The sequence below is a fragment of the Scyliorhinus canicula genome, chromosome 1 (genome assembly GCF_902713615.1).
Source record: "Scyliorhinus canicula chromosome 1, sScyCan1.1, whole genome shotgun sequence".
NCBI lineage: Eukaryota > Metazoa > Chordata > Chondrichthyes > Carcharhiniformes > Scyliorhinidae > Scyliorhinus > Scyliorhinus canicula.
This window is the reverse complement of record NC_052146.1, coordinates 237,757,619-237,777,936: the sequence shown is the minus strand read 5'-3', so window position 1 is coordinate 237,777,936 and position 20,318 is coordinate 237,757,619. Positions and strand designations below refer to the sequence as shown.

General features: G+C 44.8%; 2 protein-coding genes across 3 annotated transcripts in view; one reads left to right on the top strand and one right to left on the bottom strand.

Moving 5' to 3' along the window:
• Window positions 1–8,675, bottom strand: part of LOC119972701 (clathrin heavy chain linker domain-containing protein 1-like) — a 132,504-nt gene extending 123,829 nt beyond the window's left edge. For both annotated transcript variants that reach the window (XM_038809828.1, XM_038809839.1), the window contains exon 1: window positions 8,112–8,675. In XM_038809828.1, coding sequence (XP_038665756.1) covers window positions 8,112–8,303 — 192 coding nt within the window. In that variant the 5' untranslated portion in view covers window positions 8,304–8,675. The remainder of the gene's footprint in view (window positions 1–8,111) is intronic.
• Window positions 8,676–8,769: 94 nt separating this feature from the next.
• Window positions 8,770–15,160, top strand: rps27a (ribosomal protein S27a). Its single transcript, XM_038809864.1, has 6 exons — window positions 8,770–8,943; window positions 9,036–9,100; window positions 9,960–10,014; window positions 12,132–12,217; window positions 12,352–12,483; window positions 14,977–15,160. The coding sequence occupies exons 2-6, from the start codon at window positions 9,053–9,055 to the stop codon at window positions 15,124–15,126; spliced, it is 471 nt and encodes a 156-aa protein (XP_038665792.1). The 5' UTR covers window positions 8,770–8,943; window positions 9,036–9,052; the 3' UTR covers window positions 15,127–15,160.
• The last annotated feature ends 5,158 nt before the right edge of the window (window positions 15,161–20,318 follow it).

The following is a 20,318-nucleotide window of genomic DNA, read 5'->3' as shown; positions in this document are numbered from 1 at the left end:
ATTCACTCCACGCGATATCAAGAAATTGCTGGAGGCACTGGATACTGCAAAGGCTATGGGCCCTGACAATATTCCAACAATATTCTTGCCTCACCCCTAGTCAAGCTGTTACAACACTAGCATCTACCCGGTAATTACTTTAGCTACTCTCCTCCTTTTCATATACTTCTTACAATCTGCTTTTATATTCCTGGCTAATTTATTCTTGTATACTTTATTCCCTACTTATCAACTTTTTGGTGGATCTTTACTGGTTTCGAGAACATTTCCAGTGCTCAGGTTTATTACAATTTTTTTGCAATATTGTAAGTCTTTTCTTTTAATTTTAATATCCTTCTTCTTCTGAGGCAGCCCCTTGTGATCGAGGATGAACTGCTTCCACTTCAGTTCGATAGGTTTGGAGATGGCTGATAAATCCAAGACACAAGCTGTAGATTCTGCCACATGGGGGCAGGTCATATTTAGACAGTCAGATGGACGTTGTTTGGAGGTTTGTGTGCTCTCTCCAATGCTTCTGCATGCTCCTAAAGAAGTCTCCCACTGTGTTTGGCGCCTTCCTGATTGAACCTTCTCCATTTTGAATAATCAGAAGCAAGGGACTCCAATGAGTTGGTAGGGATGTTTGACTTTTCATGGATGTGTAGAGGACATCCCTAAAGCATTTCCCCTCTTCTCATGGGACTCTCTTGCGGCAACCGAGATTAGAGTAAAGCAATTGCTTTGGGAGTTTTGTGTTAGGCATGCAAATGGAATGTCCTGTCCAGTGACAGTTGTTTTGAGTGGTTTGTGCCTTGGTGCTGAGTATGTTGGCTTCGGAGATGATGCTGCTGTTGGACTGCCTTTCTTGACACCAGATTTGAAGTATCTTGGTAATTCTCCAGTGCTTTCAGGTGCCTGCTGTAGGTCTCCAAATTTTCAAAGCAAATGGGAGTTTGGGGAGTGCGGGGTCGCTGCTGCTGAGTAAACCTTCACCTTCGTCTCGGGTTTGAGATCCTGGTCCTCAAATACTAATTTCCTCAGTTGCCTGAAGGCTGAGCTGGCATACTGAAGGCAAAGATGAATTTTGTCGTCTATGTCTGCCGCCAACTGTCGATGCTACCAAGGAATATAGCTACATTTTCCAGGATTTTGCCGAAGATCTTAATCAATGAGGGGAAGTGTTATGCTGTAGAAGCTGGTTGGAAGGGAACTTAAATTTTCTGAGAGTTTAGTAAAAGGTTAATTTTCTCATCTGCATCAGAACAGGAGTGAGCAATGACCTGCAGCTTGGTTTCTGAGTGAGTGTACATACACACACACACACACGTGTGTCATTTATACAAACATAAGAACATAAGAATTAGGAGCAGAAGCAGGCCATCTGGCCCCTCAAGCCTGCTCCGCCATTCAATTAGATCATGGCTGATCTTTTGTGGACTCAGCTCCACTTTCCGGCCCGAACACCATAACCCTTAATCCCTTTATTCTTCAAAAACTAGCTATCTTTATCTGAAAAACATTTAATGAAGGAGCCTCAACTGCTTCACTGGGAAAGGAATTCCACAGATTCACAACTCTTTGGATGAAGAAGTTCTTCCTAAACTCTGTCCTAAATCTACTTCCCCTTATTATGAGGCAATGCCCTCTAGTTCTGCTTTCACCCGCCAGTGGAAACAACCTGCCCGCATCTATCCTATCTATTCCCTTCATAATCTTATATGTTTCTATAAAATCTCCCCGCACCTTCTAAATTCCAATGAGTACAGTCGCAGTCTACTCAACCTCTCTTCGTAATCCAACCCCATCAACTGTGGGATTAACCTAGTGAATCAATTTGCATGCTGGAACTCAATAAATTTGTATTATTGTGGATTGAAAACAGCCTATGTTGAACAGTTTCCCATCCGTTCTGTAAATTAACTGCATCTGTGGACAATTCATTGGAGGAGAGTTACAGTATTGCAGCCAATAAAATAGAGAAGAGGATTGGTGTGATGACACAGCCTTGTTTCACCACCGTCTTCTCGGATATAGGGTCTGTGTAGGTTTGGTTGGTGAGGATAATGGCTTGCATGCCATCGTGGAGTCGGTGGAGGTTGGTAGCATATTTCTCAGAAAAAACAAATTTGAGGAGGGTACTGAAAAAGCCTTCACAGTTGACAGAATCAAAGGTTTTTGTGAGGTTGAAAAAGGTTGTGTATTGTGGTTGGTGCTGTTCCTTGCATTTTTCTTGAATTTGCACAGTGAAGATCAGTCTGTGATGCCTCTCGATAGGTGAAAATCACATTGACTCTGGAAACTCTTCAGCCACTTGGAGGAAGTGATTGAGACAGATTCCTTAAAATTATCTTCTCTGTCTCTCTTCTTGAATATTGTCATGATCACAGAATCCCTGAAATTCCATGGCCTGCACTCCTCTTCCTGGTAGAGGGATATGAAGTTGTGCGGCCATGCAAGAGTGTATCACTGCATATTTTAGAATTTCAGCAGGGATTGCAACTGCAGTCAAGTTAAAGATAGAGTCCTGGTTGAGGAGTTCTTCAAAATAGTCTCTTGAGTGAACAATGAATGCTTCCCTGACCTTCATGAGGCCCCTCCATGTTTGGCTCTCAACAAGGTGGGCTTGGGCTGTTGATTGTCTTAATCATGCTGAAAAAAATGGGTAAGTCATTAGTGTCTGCAGGTTGCTGGTTGGTGTATGCGAGTTTCTGAGTCTCCTGTGTTCATCTTACCCACCATTTGTTCTTCAGACTGCAGGTTTCCTGCTGTACAGGCACCTGTAGGATTGTTGCACGCTTGCCAACCCTCCCAGAATGACCAGAAGTCCACTGGAATTGGTATTGATCTCCCAGTGGCCAAATAAAGCATTCTGGGATATGCAGGCATGCAGGTGGAACTTTGACAAGGCAGAGTTATTTTCCTCTCTGCTGTGTTAGTCCACATTAAGCTTTATTGAATGTAACAACTCCACTTGTCTATCTATGGTCTCATGTTATCCCCTACATCATGAGCTCTTATTATTTGTAGTTAATCTTTGATGTGGCACCTTGTCAAATGCCTTCTGGAAATCGGAGTATACCACATCCACAGGTTCCCCTTCATCTACATTGCTTGTTACTTTCTCAAAAGAACTCAAACAAATTATTCAAACACAATTTCCTTTTCCCAAAACCATATTGACTCTGCCTAATTGTTTCAAGTACTGTTACAACCGGGAAGAGGGGAATGCGCAGTTTAGCTCGCCCCACTACTCCACAGGTCGTATCATTAGTTTAAAACTTTAATTCACTCACCAAAATGGCCAATTATTTATCTTTGGTGCTATTACAGCCAGAATAACGGAAATAAACCAGGTTTCTTTCAATAAACTCAGAATTATTGATTTATTATAAAACAAAACTTATTTTTAAAACAGGTTGAAAGAACAAGATAACACACAATTGCACTCTGGAAATATAACAATCTACCTCTTTTAAAAAATATATTTTTATTAGGTTTTTAACATTTTACACATAAAACTGAAAACACAAAATAGAAAAGATACCCATCCAACACCCCCACACTTCAACCAATACACCAAAGACTCAATAAATTAATCCCCCTAATCTATCCCTACCCCAGCACACACATAAAGGACAAACAGATAGGGTTTCTGCAGAAATTAGGAGGATAGGCTTTATAAAAATGTCAGATAACGTTTGCAGAGTTCCCTCGTGTGAAGATGTACCAGTTGAATCGGGTAGATGTTTGGAACGGAGCTTTGGAACGGAAAATGTAGAGCTGGATCAATTCGTCTCGTCTCAGCTTTTCAGGTTTCCAAATTCAGACAAGTTACACTCGCATGGGGATTTTCTGGCAGCAGGTTGATAACCACACACAGATTTTCCAGCAAGGCAGGGAGAGAACCAGTTGTTAGGCCTGCCTTCCTTCTCAGTTTATTTTCCAAAACAAACTGACTTCAAAGACAACAGGTCTGAAACTTAAAGATTATTTCTGTCATGTAATTGCAAGTAAATCATGGGACTTTGCCCGTTTTACCCCCTTTAAAGTGATTGGAGTTCAAAACAAAGTTCTACCCCCTCAAACACCATGCTGGTCAGTGCACAGTGGGCATCACATGGGTTGGATTGCTTTACTGAATCTTCTTTTCACATTATGATTTGATGTTGCTAAGTTTCCGTTCTTCTTCTTAATGTGGCAGGGGGATGGGAACCAATGCTGGAAGTTGGAAGGTAGTAAAACAGGGACAGAAACAAAAGGAAGTAAGGGGAAAAGTGCAAAGCAGAGAAGACATAGTCAGAAATCCATAAGGGCGACAGTACAAGGTACAGTGACTGAGGGGAGCACAGTGAATAGGCCCAGTAATAACAAAAGGAATAAAACTGGAGATGTTAAGATTCAAAACAGAGGTAAAAAAACCAACATAAGTGTACTTTACCTGAATGCTCATAGTATTCGGAATAAAGTAAATGAGTTGGTGGCACAAATCATCGTAAATGACTATGATTTAGTGGCCATTACTGAAACATGGTTAAAGGATGGTCACGACTGGGAGTTAAATATCCGAGGGTATCAAACTATTCGGAAGGACAGAGTGGATGGTAAGGGAGGTGGTGTTGCTCTGTTATTTAAGGATGACATCCGGGCAATAGTAAGGGATGACATCGGTGCTATGGAGGATAAGGTTGAATCCATTTGGGTGGAAATCAGGAATAGTAAGGCGAAAAAGTCACTGATAGGAGTAGTCTATCGGCCACCAAATAGTAACGAGATGGTGGGGCAGGCAATAAACAAAGAAATAACTGATGCATGTAGAAATGGTACAGCAGTTATCATGGGGGATTATAATCTACATGTCGATTGGTTTAACCAGGTCGGTCAAGGCAACCGTGAGGAGGAGTTTATAGAATGTATCCGTGATAGTTTCCTAGAACAGTATGTAATGGAACCTATGAGGGAACAAGCGGTCCTAGATCTTGTCCTGTGTAATGAGACAGGATTGATTCATGATCTCATAGTTAGGGATCCTCTCGGAAGGAGCGATCACAATATGGTGGAATTTAAAATACAGATGGAGGGTGAGAAAGTAAAATCAAATACTAGTGTTTTGTGTTTAAACAAAGGAGATTACAAGGGGATGAGAGAAGAACTAGCTAAGGTAGACTGGGAGCTAAGACTTTATGGTGGAACAGTTGAGGAACAGTGGAGAACCTTCCAAGCGATTTTTCACAGTGCTCAGCAAAGGTTTATACCAACAAAAAGGAAGGACGGAAGAAAGAGGGAAAATCGACCGTGGATATCTAAGGAAATAAGGGAGAGTATCAAATTGAAGGAAAAAGCATATAAAGCGGCAAAGATTGCTGGGAGATTAGAGGACTGGGAAATCTTTAGGGGGCAACAGAAAGCTACTAAAAAAGCTATAAAGAAGAGTAAGATAGAGTATGAGAGTAAACTTGCTCAGAATATAAAAACAGACAGTAAAAGTTTTTACAAATATATAAGACAAAAAAAGAGTGGCTAAGGTAAATATTGGTCCTTTAGAGGATGAGAAGGGAGTTTTAATAATGGGAAATGAGGAAATGGCTGAGGAACTGAACAGGTTTTTTGGGTCGGTCTTCACAGTGGAAGACACAAATAACATGCCAGCGACTGATAGAAATGAGGCTATGACAGGTGAGGACCTTGAGAGGATTGTTATCACTAAGGAGGGAGTGATGGGCAAGCTAATGGGGCTAAAGGTAGACAAGTCTCCTGGCCCTGATGGAATGCATCCCAGAGTGCTAAAAGAGATGGCTAGGGAAATTGCAGATGCACTAGTGATAATTTACCGAAATTCACTAGACTCTGGGGTGGTCCCGGTGGATTGGAAATTAGCAAACGTGACGCCACTGTTTAAAAAAGGAGGTAGGCAGAAAGCAGGAAATTATAGGCTAGTGAGTTTAACTTCGGTAATAGGGAAGATACTGGAATCTATCATCAAGGAAGAAATTGCGAGGCATCTGGATAGAAATTGTCCCATTGGGCAGACGCAGCATGGGTTCGTTAAAGGCAGGTCATGCCTAACTAATTTAGTGGAATTTTTTGAGGACATTACCAGTGCAGTAGATAACGGGAAGCCGATGGATGTGGTATATCTGGATTTCCAGAAAGCCTTTGACAAGGTGCCACACAAAAGGTTGCTGCATAAGATAAAGATGCATGGCATTAAGGGTAAAGTAGTAGCATGGATAGAGGATTGGTTAATTAATAGAAAGCAAAGAGTTGGGATAAATGGGTGTTTCTCTGGTTGGCAATCAGTAGCTAGTGGTGTCCCTCAGGGATCCGTGTTGGGCCCACAATTGTTCACAATTTACATTGATGATTTGGAGTTGGGGACCAAGGGCAATGTGTCCAAGTTTTCAGATGACACTAAGATGAGTGGTAAAGCGAAAAGTGCAGAGGATACTGGAAGTCTGCAGAGGGATTTGGATAGGTTAAGTGAATGGGCTCGGGTCTGGCAGATGGAATACAATGTTGACAAATGTGAGGTTATCCATTTTGGTAGGAATAACAGCAAACAGGATTATTATTTAAACGATAAAATATTAAAGCATGCCGCTGTTCAGAGAGACTTGGGTGTGCTAGTGCATGAGTCACAGAAGGTTGGTTTTCAAGTGCAACAGGTGATTAAGAAGGCAAATGGAATTTTGTCCTTCATTGCTAGAGGGATGGAGTTTAAGACTAGGGAGGTTATGTTGCAATTGTATAAGGTGTTAGTGCGGCCACACCTGGAGTATTGTGTTCAGTTTTGGTCTCCTTACTTGAGAAAGGACGTACTGGCGCTGGAGGGTGTGCAGAGGAGATTCACTAGGTTAATCCCAGAGCTGAAGGGGTTGGATTATGAGGAGAGGTTGAGTAGACTGGGACTGTACTCGTTGGAATTTAGAAGGATGAGGGGGGATCTTATAGAAACATTTAAAATTATGAAGGGAATAGATAGGATAGATGCGGGCAGGTTGTTTCCACTGGCGGGTGACAGCAGAACTAGGGGGCATAGCCTCAAAATAAGGGGAAGTAGATTTAGGACTGAGTTTAGGAGGAACTTCTTCACCCAAAGGGTTGTGAATCTATGGAATTCCTTGCCCAGTGAAGCAGTTGAGGCTCCTTCATTACATGTTTTTAAGGTAAAGATAGATAGTTTTTTGAAGAATAAAGGGATTAAGGGTTATGGTGTTCGGGCCGGAAAGTGGAGCTGAGTCCACAAAAGATCAGCCATGATCTAATTGAATGGCGGAGCAGGCTCGAGGGGCCAGATGGCCTACTCCTGCTCCTAGTTCTTATGTTCTTATGTTCTTTGTTCTTTTTGGCAGTGCCCCTACCAGGAGTGGCCCCCTTTTAATTTATCCCGGAGTTAATTTTTGTTATTCTATTAAGTTGATTGGACCCTAAAATAGAGCATGTTGGTCAGGAGATTTGTAGTAAATGGCATTGTTGCTCCCAGTCCAAAAGGGAACTGGTGACCCTTTAAAAAAAAGTTCAGGTCAGCATTCTCGTGTCCAGATAGTGCAACATTGTCCCACATTTTAAAAGAAAAATATATTTTGGAAGATATGAATTTCCCAACAGTGGTCTGCTATAACCTCCTTAATAATAGATTCCAGCATTTTTCCTGTGACATATGTTAAGCTTACAGGATAGTCGTTTTACATCTCCAAAGGCGTGAATGAGTAGGGAATCACTGATAGCAACATTAGTTTTACTTTAAAAGCTGGTGTTAGTCGTCAAATATTGCTGTCAGTTTTACACCGGAATAATACTGACAGTCTCGCAGTCATTATAACCACAAATTTCGGGCCGTAGTATTTTCTTTCTATTCTGTCTACCTAACGTGTCTCTGACCACAGTACATGTAATGTTTTTTATATGTCTCTGTGGGCTGGTTTAGCACAGTGGGCTAAATAGCTGGCTTGTAAAGCAGACCAAGGCCAGCAGCGCGGGTTCAATTCATACCAGCCTCCAAGCCTACTTGTGACAATAAGCGATTTTCATTTTTCATTTGATTTCTGTGAAGTTATGGTTCTCTACTCGATCTGCCCGATATAGAAACAAATAAATATTGTTCATTGCGGCAGGTGCGGTGCAGCCATTCGTACCTTGTCAAACACATGCCTGTAAATAATGTACCGCTGCTCATTGGGTCCCTGGTCCGGACAGCCCACTTCCCCAGCCTCCGTCTTGATGTGTGCCCGGATCCGGCAGAGCAGATTTCGGTCGGCCACACTGGGAATAGGTGGAAATGCCTGACGCTTCCCCAGAGCCGCTGTTGACAGCGCCTCGGCCGCCATTCGAGTTTCCTCCACCCCGTGACTGGCTGGTTGTGTTCAGATGGTCAGTCTGCGGCCTGCCCCAAGAGGCCCCAGACTCTCACACTCTGGCCTTCACATTCCCGGCTCCACATTCGGCCCCGCAGCCTTCTCTCTATTTCCCCTCTCCGCCCAGGCATTTTCTCCCACCGTTTCCATGGTCACCGGTTGCCAAGGAACCGCGCAACGCCCTCTGGGAAATGTAGTCTCAGGTTCAACGGGTCTTGGGGGAATTTAAATAGTTTACTTTCATGATCGGGTTGAGCTGACTTTTGTTCAACTGTAACGTATTTACAAATCGTACTTGAACAGTACTTTAGGTTACATTTTACCGCCATTGTAGTTGCCCAAGACGCGAGACCCACAATGCAGTGCGACTGCAACAAGCTGCCTTGATCCTAAATGCAATTATTTAAACTTAATGTAGCGATTTCACGTGCAAACTCTTTGAAAAAGCTTTTTATTTTATTATTGGTTAGTTAAACAAATAATATTTTGAAAAATGTAACTACATTGAAAACGGAGTTGCTTAGACAGCCAACCCTTGCTGCCGGTTCAGGAAAACCCCGTGTCTGGGCCATCAGGACCTCTTTTGATGCTGACCTTTTCGGGGGAGGATTGGGTGGGTTTGAGCTCCGGCTTCACCGACATTTTACACATCATTATCCACCATAAATCCCACTTTTTAACTCAATTATTGGCTCCTTCTTTCAGGTGGATAGGATCTGAAAATGCAGATCTTTGTGAAAACCCTCACGGGGAAAACGATAACCCTCGAGGTGAGTTAAGCCGCCGGGTTCCGGGAGGAGAGAGGCCCCGAGAGGAGGGGGAAGAGAGGCGCTGGGCCCCGGGAGGGAGGCGCCGTGCCCCGGGAGGGAGGCGCCGTGCCCCGGGAGGGAGGCCTCCGTCCTTTTCCCCCACACCGAGCCTATATTCGAGTGGAAACGAGGTGTAAAATGCCCAACTTGCGGTTGATTTTATAGCCACGTTCACTGTTAACTTTCAGCATGTTCCCCGCTTTCTGCAACCCGAAGACCCCAATTACTTGGAGGTTTTTCAACGCAGTAGTAGCGGATTTATTCCCGTTTTGTCCGTCGTAACGGCTGTTTATCCGCGAAACGCGGCCCGGGTTTGCCGCCGCTTCTCGCACGCGCGGTTTTACACAAAATCATGATTGGGGATGGCCTAAAACTCCTTCCGATGAAGTTGCGCCTTCATAAATGGATGAGTGAATACTTCTAACGTTTAAAATGTTGTAACGGTTATTGTGCTGTGTATTGTTTTGATGTTGTGCGAAAATAGTGTCTAGTTTTACTTTTTTTCCCCGTATTCCTTTTTTAATCTACGAAACACCGACCAAGCTTTTTTAGGGTACCTTGTGTTCTTCAGTAGTTGAGATACGAGGAAATGCCTCTGTCCCAACCGCTTATTTTAAAGTGACAGCGATCGTACTTCTAAACTGTGCAGAAAGAGATCATTGTGACATTTTGGGTTCTCAATGGAGAATGGTGAACTGAAAGTGAACACATGTCAAGCGGTGACGATGCACCTTCTTCTGGAATATAGAATTAAAAGTTAAACATGTATCTGACACTTGTACACCATTGAGTATTTTTTTTGGTCTGGGTTTTATTCCAGGTTGAGCCCTCAGATACTATTGAAAATGTAAAGGCTAAGATTCAAGACAAAGAAGGTACAGTATGGTTTTGAAATTTAATTTTCATTGCCTTGAAAAAGGCACAGTTTGAAGTATGGTTTAAACATTGTGGGTGTGATTTGCATTCTTTTAAAAACTTTTTAAAAATAAATTTAGAGTACCCAATTCATTTTTTCCAATTAAGGGGCAATTCCAACTCAACTACTTCCACAGGCAGTGCATTCCATATTCCATGCCCCCACTACTGAGTAAAGAACCCACCTCTGACACCCCCCCCATATCCTCCACCATTCACCCTAAATTTATGTCCCCCTGTAATGGTTTGTTCCACCCGAGGAAAAAGTATGACTGTCTACTCTTTCTATTTCCCTGATCATCTTATGAACCCCTATCAAGTCGCCCCTCATCCTCCGTTCTAATGAGAAAAGGCCTAGCACCCTCAACCTTTCCTCGTAAGACCTACTCTTCATTCCATGCAACATCCTGGTAAATCTCCTTTGCACCTTTTCGAAAGCTTCCACATCCTTCCTGAAATGAGGCGACCAGAACTGCACACAGTACTCCAAATGTGGCATTACCGAGGTTTTGTACATCATCACCTCGCGGCGCTTAAATTTAATCCCTCTGCTAATGAACGCTAGCACATCATAGGCCTTTTGCACAGCTCTATCCACTTGAGTGGCAACTTTCAAAGATCTATGAACATAGACCCCAAGATCTCTGCTCCTCCACATTGCCAAAAACCCTACTGTTAACCCTTCCGCATTCATATTTGTCCTTCCAAAATGGACAACCTCATACTTTTCAGGGTTAAACTCAATCTGCCACTTCTCAGCCCAGCTCTGCATCCTATCTATGTCGCTTTGCAGCTGACAACAGCCCTCCTCACTATCCACAACTCCACCAATCATCGTATCGTCTGCAAATTTACTGACCCACCCTTCCAACTCCCCCATCCAAGTCATTAATGAAACTCAAAAACAGCAGAGGTCCCAAAACTGATCCCTGTTGTATGCCACTGGTAACTGGGCTCCGGGCTGAATATTTGCCATCCACCATCACTCTGACTTCTATTGGTTAGCCAGTTCATCACTTAATCAAATCACCACTCCTTTAAACTCCAGTGGAAACAAGTCCAGTCTGTCAACCTTTCCTTATAAGACAACTGTCTCATTTCCAGATTTCAATCTAGTATGTCTCCTTTGAACTGCTTCCAAGGCATATACATCCTTCCTTAAATAAGACCAATTCTGCACACACTATATGAGACATCATCTACCAATGCCCTTTGTAACTGAAACATAACATCCTTACTCTTGTGTTCAATTCCTCTTGTAATAAAGGATAGCATTCCATTAGTCTTAATTACTTGCTGTATCTGCAGACTGCGTAACAAGAAAGATACTGATTTAGAATGTGTACAAATATACCTTCGAGTTATGATTCCTTTCACAATTGGAAAGCTATGACAGGTTTTATTCCCATTCAAGACATAAACTTTTTTTTAAGCATCACTTTTCACCTGGACAAAATTCTGGAGCTGAGAAATACTAGAAATTCCCATTATGGTGTTACTGTTGCTTGTTTGTGTTGGGAGTTGTGCTTGGTAACTCCATGGTGATCTCATGGATTTGCATAGAAAGGGCAGATATTTGACAATTTTTAAAATGAAAGTGCTCACCCTGGATTTACCACCACCTTTTATCCGAAAATAAGTATTTGCACGCAGCAAGCACCTACAAACGTCAATGGCATGAATGACCAGTTCATCTGCTTTTGTGATATTAGTTGATTAGTAAATAGAGCATTAGGATGTTTTGTAAATTCCAGAAAGCAGCACAGGGAAGGCCAGATCTACATGTTTGATTACAAATTTGTGCTTTAAATGTATGTTCAAGGCTCATGTTAGCATGCCATCTGTGCATCACTTTCCACCGTGGTAAAGTTCTGGCAATTAAAATTGTATGCTAAAGCCACTTGCATGGTCGGCTTCAGTTCATGGAAATGAAGTCCATGGGCCTGTGCTGTTCAAATGTGTTCCATTCCTTTATTTACTCTGGTTTCAGTTTTTCTGACTAATGTAGCTTCATTATTTAATTCTGAGAAGGTGAGACTGGTTTAGTTAAACCCACCCCTTTGTAATTTCAATACAGGTATCCCCCCTGATCAGCAGCGACTGATCTTTGCTGGAAAACAGTTGGAGGATGGCCGTACACTGTCTGATTACAACATCCAAAAGGTATGTTTACTTTCATTTTTCTTGTGTTCAAACTTTTAGTTAGTCTCCTGAACTTTATTCTTATAGTAATGATTTTTATACATCAGAACAAATGGAAGTTTGAAATTTGTAAAAGTAACAATGTCCTTCAATAGGAGTCAACTTTGCATCTTGTATTGAGACTTCGTGGTGGTGCCAAGAAGAGGAAGAAGAAGTCTTACACCACACCAAAGAAAAACCAGCATAAAAGGAAGAAGGTCAAGCTTGCTGTCCTTAAATATTACAAGGTAATAGTTTGGCCAGGTTGCTGAGTTGACATTCTATTCACTGTTGAATTGGTAGGAAACTTGCTTTAAACCCTTGATCAGTGTCGCTGTTGCCAGCTGTGAAAGATTGGTGTTCTCCCCCTACCCCTGCTGAACATTGTACAGGAAGAATAAAATATGGTGCCCAGGATTATTATGCAGATTTTGTTCCATGCTGCTTTGGAAAGAAAAAGTAGCAATCTTACTCTCTGCACTTAATGGGCACAATTAGTAGAAGCCTTGATGAGTGCTGCCCTTTTTGTTAACCAATAACTTCACATCCTCTTTGACGACAGGCGACGTTCCAGGGGACTGGAGAATAGCTAATGTTATTCCATTGTTTAAGAAAGGAAGCAGGGATAATCAGCAAATTATAATGGGCCGGTGAGCCTGACATCAGTAGTGGGGGAAGCTATTGGAAAAGATATTAAGTTACAGAATATATGCACATTTGGGGAAAAATTGACTAGTTAGTGATGGGCAGCATGGTTTTGTACGAGGAAGGCCATGTCTCACCTACTTGATTGAGCTTTTTGAAGAGATGGCAAAGACAATTTGAGGGAAGGGCTGCGGATGTAGTTTATATGGACTTTAGTAAGACATTTTGCAAGGTCCCACATGGCAGACTGGTACAAAAACTAATCATGTGGGATTTAGGGTGGGCTGGCTGGATGGGTACAGAACTGGCTTGGTCATAGAAGACAGACTAGTGGTGGAAGGGCATTTTTCAGAATGGAGATCTGTAGCTGTGGTGTTCCGCAGGACCTCTGTTGTTTATAGTAATCTTTATTGTCACAAGTAGGCTTACATTAACATTGCAATGAAGTTACTGTGAAAAGCCCCTAGTCGTCACAACAGCACCTTTTCGGGATTGAAGGAAACTGGAGCACCCAGAGGAAACCCACGCAGGCACAGGGAGAACATGCAGACTCCACACAATCTAACCTGGGACCCTGGTGCTGTGAAGCAACAGTGCTGACCACTGGCTGCCATGCCATGATCTGGAGAAAAATGTGGGTAGTCTCATTAGTAAATTTGCGAATGACACGAAGATCGGTGGAGTTGCTGATAGTGCCAAGGATTGTCAGAAGATGCAACAGGATATCGACAAATTGGAGACTTGGGCACAGAAATGGCAGATGACATTTAATCTGGGCAAATGCAAGGTGATGCATTTTGGAGGATTAAATCTAGGTATGAATTATACTGTAAATGGCAGAACCCTTAGGAACATTAACATAGAGCGGGATCTGGGCATGCAGGTCTACAGTTCCCTGAAAGTGGCAACCCAGGTGGCTAAGATTTATGGCATGCTTGCCTTCATCAGCCAGGGCATTGAGTACAAGAGTTGGGAAATCGTGTGCAGCTGTATAAAGCCTTGGTTAGGCCGTATTTAGAGTATTGCGTGCAGTTCTGGTCACTATATTATCAGAAGGACATGGAAGCTTTGGAGAGTGCAAAGAAGGTTCACCAGGATGTTGCCTCGTCTCAAGGGTGTTGGCTATGAGAGGTTGAATAAACTAGGATTGTTTTTGCTGGAAAGACTGAGGCTGTGGGGAGACCTGATAGAGGTCTACAAAATTGAGTGGCATAGACAGGGTGGATTGTCAGAGGCTTTTTCCAAGGGTGGAAGTGCCAATTACAAAGGGCATAGGTTCAAGGTGAGAGGGGGAAAGTTTTTCAAAGTGGTGGGTGCCTGGAACATGCTGCCAGAGGATGTGGTGGAAGCAGGCACATTAGCAAGGCATCTGGATGGGTATATGAATAAGGAGGAAATAGAGGGATATGGACCGAGTACAGGCAGAAGGTTTTGTTTTTAGTTAGGGCATCATGATCAGCACAGGCTTATAGGGTTGAAGGGCCTGTTCCTGTGCTGTACTTTGCTTTGTTCTTAATATGGGACAATGGCGGTGAAATAAATAAATCCCCAACCTGTCTTGTGCCAAGTCAGTTCATCTAAATTGCTGTAGAGAAGTCCAGTTGCAGCATTTGAAATATACCCTTCACTGTTTCCTTTCTATTCCTAATGCCAGTCTTATGCTTTGGCATGAATTAAATTCTACATTTAGTTTTATGTGGGGGAAAGGGGTGCAGGGGAGTACTCTGCTTATTAGAAATCTTATTAGACAGTTTGAATTCTGTTTATGTTGAATCCTTGTAACCACTGGAGACCAGTGTGGCTTATTTACATTGGATTTGGAGGCCCTCTTGCAGCTCTCTACTTGTACGAAGACAATCTGTCAGTACTAAAGTTTTACACCGTATGCTTATCAAAATAGTACAATTTACAGCTGGAAAGCAATGGTTCTTGCAACTCGAGCATGCTAGCTGTCCTTCATCAATACCTGAGGATGTTTCTGTGCTACAAGATGAGCTTTGCCCATCTCGCACTGTCCTGTTGATTACATACTGATTTTTAACTGATAAATTCCTGTACATATTTAAGATTAAATTGAGCTTTTTTTTAAATTTTAGGTCGATGAATATGGAAAAATCTATCGTCTGCGGCGTGAATGTCCTTCTGAGGAGTGTGGTGCTGGTGTGTTCATGGCCAGTCACTTCAACAGGCAATACTGTGGGAAGTGTTGTCTGACATACTGCTTCAACAAGGCTGAAGATGCATAATTAAATGGATTATAATAAATATGATGGAAAATGATTGGTGTTGAACTCTGTGAATTCAGTATTTTACCCCTTAAGGAACTGTGTTTGGTGGGGTAGTATTACATGGAATCAAGTTATACATGTAGTAACAGGCCCATGTTATTTTACCCAAGTGGCCAAACGTAAGCCTACTAAGTGCACATTAGTTGTTTCCTGGCTGAACTCATTCAGTGCAAACTATTACACCTACAACCTTGCAGGATGCATTGTTGTACCGTTTAATTAGTGGGTCTTTGCAGGAATGTTCTGAGAGAACAGAAGTTGAGGTAATTTGAATTAGCGGAATAATTGATGTACTTGTGCAGTAACAGTGAGAATTGGAATGATAAAGTTTGCTTAGTTCATGCAAATAGCATGGATGCGTTTAAGGAGAAGTTGGATAAATAAATGAGGGAAGCAAGGAATCATGAAACTGATGGGGTGAAGGGACTTATTTTATTCTTTCAATCACTGGGTGGGTCAGCATTTGTTGACCATCCCTAATTGCCCTTGAGCCGAGTGGCTTGCTTAGGCCATTTCAGAGGGGGACAGTTAGAGTCAACCATGTAAGGACTGCAGATTTCCTTCCCTGAGGGACAGTGAACCAGATGGGTTTTGGTTTTTGTGACAATGGTTTCATATATGTCTCTTAATTTTTTAATTCCAGATTTTTATTGAATTCAAATTTCACCATCTGCCATAGTGGGAGGACTAGTTAGTGTCGCTGCCTTCCCTATATACAAAGAGAGGAAGCTCATGAAGTTGATAATCCGTGAGACTTCCGGTTGTGACCATGCTTAAAGCCACAGAAAAGAGCTCTTTTCACCCAATACTGGGTGGAATTTTGATGAAACGATGTAGGTAAATGTTGGAGGAGTAGTTTCCCCTGGGAGGTGGTATGTCTGGTGGCTGGCTATTGGACCTGGCAGAAAACCGTGTTGGCTGAAAAGTTGGAGGGAGCCTTTACTGCAGCAGCCACTGTAAGCATGCAGGGGTGGGGGAAGGGCTGATGCATTCTGCCAGCAGAGGAAGGAAGTGGATGCCTTTGGGGGGAGGGGGGGTTACTGTTTAATGTTGAGATTGTATGGGGTTGTAGGGTGAAGAGTGGGGATGGATGTGCCCACCCTCCCCTCCTGTTTTCTGGGACTATTTAACATTTGTTTGCTTTTGGAGAAAGCTGCCTGTTAAGGAGAAGTCCTTGTTTGGGTGGGGGTGAGAAAGATCAGCAGGGAGCCTTCCTTCAGCTGAGGAGTGTGGGCGGGAGGGAAGGGGCAGTCATTCTGAGGTGCCTTTGGGCAGGGGCGGCCGTGCTAGCAGGTTATGCTGGTGAACGGAAGTGGGGGGGGGGGGGGGGGAAGAAGGGGGAAGAGAGATGACATGGCCAGGAGCAGAGGAAGAGGCCATCTGGGATGGGCTAGGTATAGGGTGGGATTAGAACATACGGTGCAGAAGGAGGCCAATCGGTCCACCCAAGCCCCCATTTCCACCCCATTCGTGTAACCCAACAACCCATCCAAACTAAGGGCAATTTATCATGGCCAATCCACCTAACCTGCATGTCTTTTAGACTGGGAGGAAACAGGAGCACCCAGAGGAAACCCACGCAGACATGGGGAGAACGTGCAGAGTGCACGTGCACAGTGATCCAGTGGGGAATCGAACCTCGGACCCTGGCGCCGTGAAACCACAATGTTATCCACTTGTGCTACCATGCTGCCCAATTAAAGGGGCAGGAGTTAAGTTGGGAAGATGACGGATGTTAGGGGATTGGAGGCATGCGGCTAGTAACGTGGAACATCCGGAGACTGAATGGGATGCTTAAAAGGTCACGGGTGTTCCCGCACCTCAGGAGCTTGAAAGTGGGGGTGGTCTTTCTGCAGGAGATGCACCTCTGTGTGAAAGACCAGGTTAGGTTAAGGAAGGGGTGGGTCGGGCAGGTTTTTCACTCTGGGTTTGATTTGAAATTGAGAGGAGTGACGATTTTAATGAGCAAAAGAATGTGATTGTGAGTGCGAAGGAGGTGAGGGACCGGGTGGGAGATATGTGATTGTAAGTGGGGTATTGGAAGGGGCACTGGTAGCGTTGGTAAATATGTATGCCCCAAATTGGGTCGATGTGGGTTTTATGTGGGGGTTGCTGGCAGCGATCATGGATTTGGCCACACCAGTTGATCATGGGAGGAGATTTTAACTGTCCTGAAGCCGAGGGTAGATATGTCGAGCCCCAGGTTGATGGGTAGGGTACGAATGGTGAGTGAGCTGGCAGGGTTTATGGAGAGGATGGGTATGGTGGCCCATGGTGTTGTCAGAACCTGGGGTGGGGGGGAAGAGTATTCCTTTTCACATGTACATGAGGTGTATTCAATGATTGATTTGTAGTGAGTCGGGAGATTTTGGTTGGGGTGAAGGGGGCAGAATATGGGGGCATAATTACCTCAGACCATGCGCCCCACTGGCTGGAGATTCGGTTTAGAACGAGATGAGAGCAGAGGCCAGGGTGGAGGTTTGACATGGGGTTGTTGGCGGATAGAGGCTTTTGTGATAAGGTGCGGGCGGTGATTAAGGAGTATGTGGAGTTGAATCAGAATGGGGAGTAATGGCGGCCGTTCTTGCGAAACACTGAAGGCAGTGGTCCAGGAACAAATTATTTTGTTTAAGGCCCGTGCAGATCGGGAAAGGAGGGAGAAACATGACCGTCTAGTGGGCGAGATAGTGGAGGTGGACAGGGGATATTCGAGGGTGCCCACCATGGAGGGATTGGCGAGGAGGAAAAAGTTGCAGAGGCAGTTTGACAGGCTGACAATGGGTGGGTGGTAGGGCAGCTGCTTAGGGAAAGAGGGGTGCAATATGAGTGAGGAGAAAGCGAGCCGCATGCAGACACACCAGCTGTGAAAGCAGGCTGCGTCCAGGTAAATATTGAAGATACAGGCTGGGGGTGTTGGAGCCAGGGAAGATAAACAAGGCGTTTAGGGAGTACTGCCAGGGTCTTTACAAGGCGGACTTGGGAGAGGAGAGGGACATGGGGCGGTTTCTGTACGATCTCGAATTTCCCAAGGAGGAGGAATCAAAGAGGCAGGTGTGGAGGTGTCCCTGGGGCTGAGGAGGGTGCTGGATAGTATCAGGGGTATGGAGTCGGGGAAGGCCCCATGGGCAGATAGGTACGCAGCGGAATTTCATTAGGAATTTGCGACAGACCTGTTACCACATCTGTTGGGGGCTTTTAATGAAGCACTGGAGAAGAGGGAGCTGCCAGAGATGATGACGCAGGCAGTAATCATGCAATCCCAAAAACGGGAAGGACCTGATGGAATGTGGGTCGTAGAGACCCATATCACTTGAACACGGATGTGAAAGTATTGGCTAAGTTGTTGGCGGGGAGGATGGAGGACTATGTCCCGGGGGTGGTGCAGAAGATCAAACAGGCTTCGTTAAGGGCAGGCAGCTCGCGAGTAATATAGGACGGCTGTTGAATGTGGTGATGAATCCGTCGAGATGCAGAGAAGGCATTTGATCAGGTGGGGTGGCGATACTTCTTCATAGTTTTGGGACAGTTTGAGTTTAGACTGAGATATGTGGCATGGGTGCAATTGCTGCATGTGGCACCAAGGGCGAGGGTGAGGACGAATGATATCGACCCCCTCCACCCTCAGGATTAACGCCCTACTCAACACAAAAAAGTTAATCCGCGAGTAGACTTTGTGGACCTGGGAGAAAAAGAGAACTCCTTCGCCCTTGGCCGCGCAAATCTCCATGGGCCACGCCCCCATCTGATCCATGAACTCCCACAGGGCCTGGCTGCCACCCGTCTCTTTCCCGACCTGGACTTAGACCGGTCCAATGCCGGATCCAGGACAGTATTAAAATCCCCCCCCATGATCAAGTTACTTGACTCTAAGTCTGGGATTTTACCCAACATGTGCCTCATGAATTCCATGTTATCCCAGTTCGGGGCATAAACGTTCACTAACACCACCCAGGCCCCCTGTAGCTTGCCACTCACCATTATGTACCTGCCCCCCTTGTCCGCCACAATACTCCCTGCTTCGAATGTCACCCGTTTACTAACCAGAATTGCCAACCCTCTGGTCTTAGAGTCTAAGCCCCGAGTGGAACACTTGGCCCACCCATCACCTCCTTAACCTCGTTTGGCCAGCAGTGCGTCTCCTGAAGCATGGCCACGTCCGCCTTTAATCCCTTTAATTGCGAGAACACACGGGCCCTTTTGACCGGCCCGTTCAGATTCCTCACATTCCACATGATCAGCCTGGACGGGGGTTAACCCCCCCTCCCTGCCGACTAGCCATCTCCCTTTTTTGGCCAGCCACGTGCCTGTGCCCCCCGCTCGCTCCAGCCCTCCCGCCGGAGGCCCCCCAACCGAACTCTCCATCCGTCCCAACAGTTGGCTCCCCGTTAATCAGCAAAGCAGTGCCCCATCCCCCCCAGTCCCAACCCCCCGTGCCAGGCACCCGCTTCGCACTGATTTTCCTCCCATTACGCTTCCGTAAGTCAGTTGACCCCGGCCGCTCCCACCTCTATCTCCAATCTTACTATTGTCTCCTCCTTCGGGCCCTCAACCCCCCCCCCCCCCCCCCCCCCCCCCAAATCTCTATCCCACAGGGTAAGAGGGCAAGAGCCATCCAGATTCTTCCCGTTCAGCCAAAAACACAACCCGGGCGTTACCCTGCGCCGAGAGAAACACAAAATACAAAAAAGCGGAAAAACCCCAGAAAAAGAAAAACGAACAACTTAAATTCTACCGTGAATCTTACATCAGGCCAACAACCGGTTACACATCCCCGCCAGAGTGTTTCATCCATGTGCAGCTGCCCCTCAGTTCGAGACCAGCTTTTCATGTTTAATAAATGTCCACGCCTCGTCCAGCGTATCAAAGTAATGGTGCCTGTCCTGGTACGTTACCAAAGCCTCGCCGGATGCAGGAGCCCGAACTTCACCCCTTTGCTGTAGAGGACCGCCTTAGCCCGGTTCAACTCCCAAGTCCTGGTATATGTGAATCTCGCCGTTCTCCCATTTGCTGCTCCACTCCTTCTTTGCCCAACGCAAGACACGCTCCCTGTCTGTGAAGCGATGGAACCTTATCACCATCGCCCTCGGCGGTTCATTCGCCCTAGGCTTCCTCGCTAGGACTCTATGCGCCCCGTCCAGTTCCAAGGGCCA